Source organism: Etheostoma spectabile, chromosome 23 (assembly GCF_008692095.1).
Source record: "Etheostoma spectabile isolate EspeVRDwgs_2016 chromosome 23, UIUC_Espe_1.0, whole genome shotgun sequence".
Classification (NCBI taxonomy): domain Eukaryota; kingdom Metazoa; phylum Chordata; class Actinopteri; order Perciformes; family Percidae; genus Etheostoma; species Etheostoma spectabile.
The window spans coordinates 3,257,098-3,260,117 of record NC_045755.1 but is presented as its reverse complement, the minus strand read 5'-3'; the positions used below and the strand labels follow the sequence as shown (position 1 = coordinate 3,260,117).

At 40.5% G+C, this 3,020-nt stretch overlaps 1 protein-coding gene across 5 annotated transcripts in view; it reads right to left on the bottom strand.

Moving 5' to 3' along the window:
• Positions 1 to 3,020, bottom strand: part of ano2b (anoctamin 2b) — a 106,172-nt gene that overhangs the window by 16,111 nt on the left and 87,041 nt on the right. For all 5 annotated transcript variants that reach the window (XM_032505736.1, XM_032505735.1, XM_032505734.1 and 2 more), the window contains one exon: positions 229 to 334. In XM_032505736.1, coding sequence (XP_032361627.1) covers positions 229 to 334 — 106 coding nt within the window. The remainder of the gene's footprint in view (positions 1 to 228; positions 335 to 3,020) is intronic.

Genomic DNA, 3,020 nt, shown 5'->3' with positions numbered 1-3,020 from the left:
TATGAAACAAATCCATTCAACGGCAGAACACAACAGAACTGACATAATACACAGTGGGGGGGCTTTGAACTATACTGCAGAATAACGAGAGTGATGTATTGAAAAGTTCCAAACATGTGGATGCACCTGCTAAAGACGTCTGACTAATTTCCATCTGTCTCTTGGTCTGCTTTTAAATGATCTTATGAGCCGTGTGAAATCGACCAGCCTGTGAACAAAACATAATACCTGGAACAATATGACGAAAGCCAGTCTTGCAGCCAGGACACACCAGTACTGTTTGGAGACCATGTATGCGTCTGGAGACCAGGGCGGCTCCCTGTAGTCTTTGTACCTAGGAAAAAAACACACATGTATAGAGTGGGTGCTAAAAATTGAGTGACTCAAATGTCTATTGCTTTGATGTTTCAAGCCTGGTGCAGCTCTGTTTTGGAACTAAGTGGGTAGCTAACAAGAGTAATTCAGTAATTACAACAAAAGCACCACCTACAGAAACACACACTTAAATCAATGGATAAATTAAGGAAGGCTCCTCCTGCACTTTTTGATGGACAGCTGAATGCAGACAATCTGCCAGACAAACTTTTCTTCTGCATCCTGTGAGCCAAACTGATTTATCTTTACCTGGCTGAGACCTGCCCCCATTAAAACCTACTCAGCTTTGGATCCGACTCAAAGTGCAATAACATTTATTAGGATTCCTTCCCCTTTGTTTTCTTTGTAGTAAATACTTCAACACTTTATTGTGCTGGCAAAACAAACAGCAGAAAACTCTAACCACATGTGGAGGGAACAGCTGACAGCTTAAAACGAGGATAAGGAATCAAAGAGAGAGAGACGACAGAGGAGAATAAGAAAGAGTGAAGGAGGAAAGGAACCAAGGCAAAAGAATGAGGTAAACTTTGACATAAGAGACAAGAGTGAGAAACGACAGAAGGAACAACAAAAAAAGAGATAAAAACAGAATTTATAGCTGCCCTGTCACATAAAAGACTATAAGAACTGATGTAACTGGACAAGCACACAAAACACTCAAAAACAGCTGTTTATCTGTTTTTGTCATAAGAGAAAGGTGAGGTTCCAATTTAGTTCAAGGCTTGAGGAAAACATTCATGAGTCTTTGGTTGGTCATTCATGAAATTAACCCATTTTATAGATCGGGTTACATGGTGGTTATGCATTGTTATCTTACTAAAAAAAAGAAATATTGGCTCAGCGTCACTGAGACTAAAATGTCCCCTTTTGTCGCAGGCAGGTTGCTTTTATGTATCGAGCCAGCTGAGTCATTTAATGGTTCTTATGCTGAAAACATGGTGTTAGCAATGTACTGTAACTTGTAGCAGGCAAACAACTCAGGCGCCAGAGCTGCTGCTGCATCATCTGTTGGCTGCACTGCAACGAGAAAGGATCAGGGAACACAGTGAAAATATGTCCAGCTGCAGCCGGGCTGTTTGGGACCTCAGTCTCAGGAACATAATATAACTGCAAAATGTAAAGGAGAAACCCTTTGATGCATTGGTATTATAATGAGAATAATAATACTGACAAAAGAGATTCTGCTGGATTAGCATTTATGTACAAATGTCTTTGTTCAGCATTAACAGCACGTACACTGATAGTTTGGATGGGCCGACTTGTTGTTGTGTATCTTTGTGTTTAGTAATTCCTGGTACAAAGCCAAGTTGATGGCGAAGTTTGAGCCAGCTGTTTTCTGTTGCATGTAATCACTCCTACATAACATAGAGACATAAAGAGGGCCTCAGCCTCAATAATAATACAACTATGGCAAAATTCAATCAAAATGTTTCAACTTTCAACCAAGTGGACAGCTGTTGGCTGGAATTCTCAGAGAATTTCTGCTACACATGATCAAATTAATCAAAAACAAATACATTACACTTATTTTTCAACTATTATCTTATTTACTTAAGCCACTTTCCCACTGGCCAAAAAACTCACTGACATCTGGCTTTTGTCTTTACTGGGAAAGGTTACAATCAGCATTTATTCCCGGGACAGATGATTCCCACTCGTCTCCTCTGTCTGTAACTTCTGCTAATCTTTCTCAACTCCGCCATGTCTGTGCAAGCAGCGCTCGGGCATCATTCCAAATTAGTAGAGTTTGAAAGAGAGACTGAATAAGTAACAGATATAAAAATTTAAAACATAAATTATCGTAACACTGTCACTAGCCTCCATAATGCTATCTACTGTTTGCTCACCCTGTTTTCCAGGACATTTGTGACAAACGTGACAGAAAGAAACCAGAAAGGCATACTTGTCTACTACCAATGGTAAAGTGTCAATTGGCTATTTTTAGGGGGTTTTCCCGTGTAAAAAACTTGCATACACACGCTAATTTAGGTGGGAAAAGGGTACGAGTCTGTACTATGTACAGCAGGCTACAACACATTCTTTTGAACACAAATCTGAGGAACAAAAAACACATTGAAGCTGGCTGACTGAGAACTACGTACATGCTTCTATCAAATTGTGATTTCAATATGGGTTTTCAAAGTAATCAGAACTATTTTCTCCCAAATGGTGGCCTAATGTCAGCACATGCAGCAATGTTAGACAATCTGACCAGATAATCACAGCAGTGAACCAACAGAAACAGCTCATGGAGACAGAAAAATAAATTGAGTATTTACTATTTTTATTTTTAAATTATGGCCTTCAACTGTACAGGAGTGTACAGTGAAGGGAGGGAGGGACTCTGGAGGGGGTGCTGTGAGGTCTTGGCTTTATGTTACAGTACTTTTGGGCTCCAAGCAGAAACAGCTACTTTAAAAGAGTCAGCCTTTCTTTGTGGGATGTAACATATAGCATTCCTTTCAGGGCAATGGCAGGGAGACAACCCATCTCATTGTTAATCTTGATAACATCTTTGGGCACAAAAAAAGGGAGGAACCAGGGACGTCAACCGGCAGCTGACTGAACGAACACGTCACGTGGGTCTGGCTTCTCCCAGATTTCACAACCAAGCTTAATGGTGGCCAGATGGCGGCTTGTTCAGA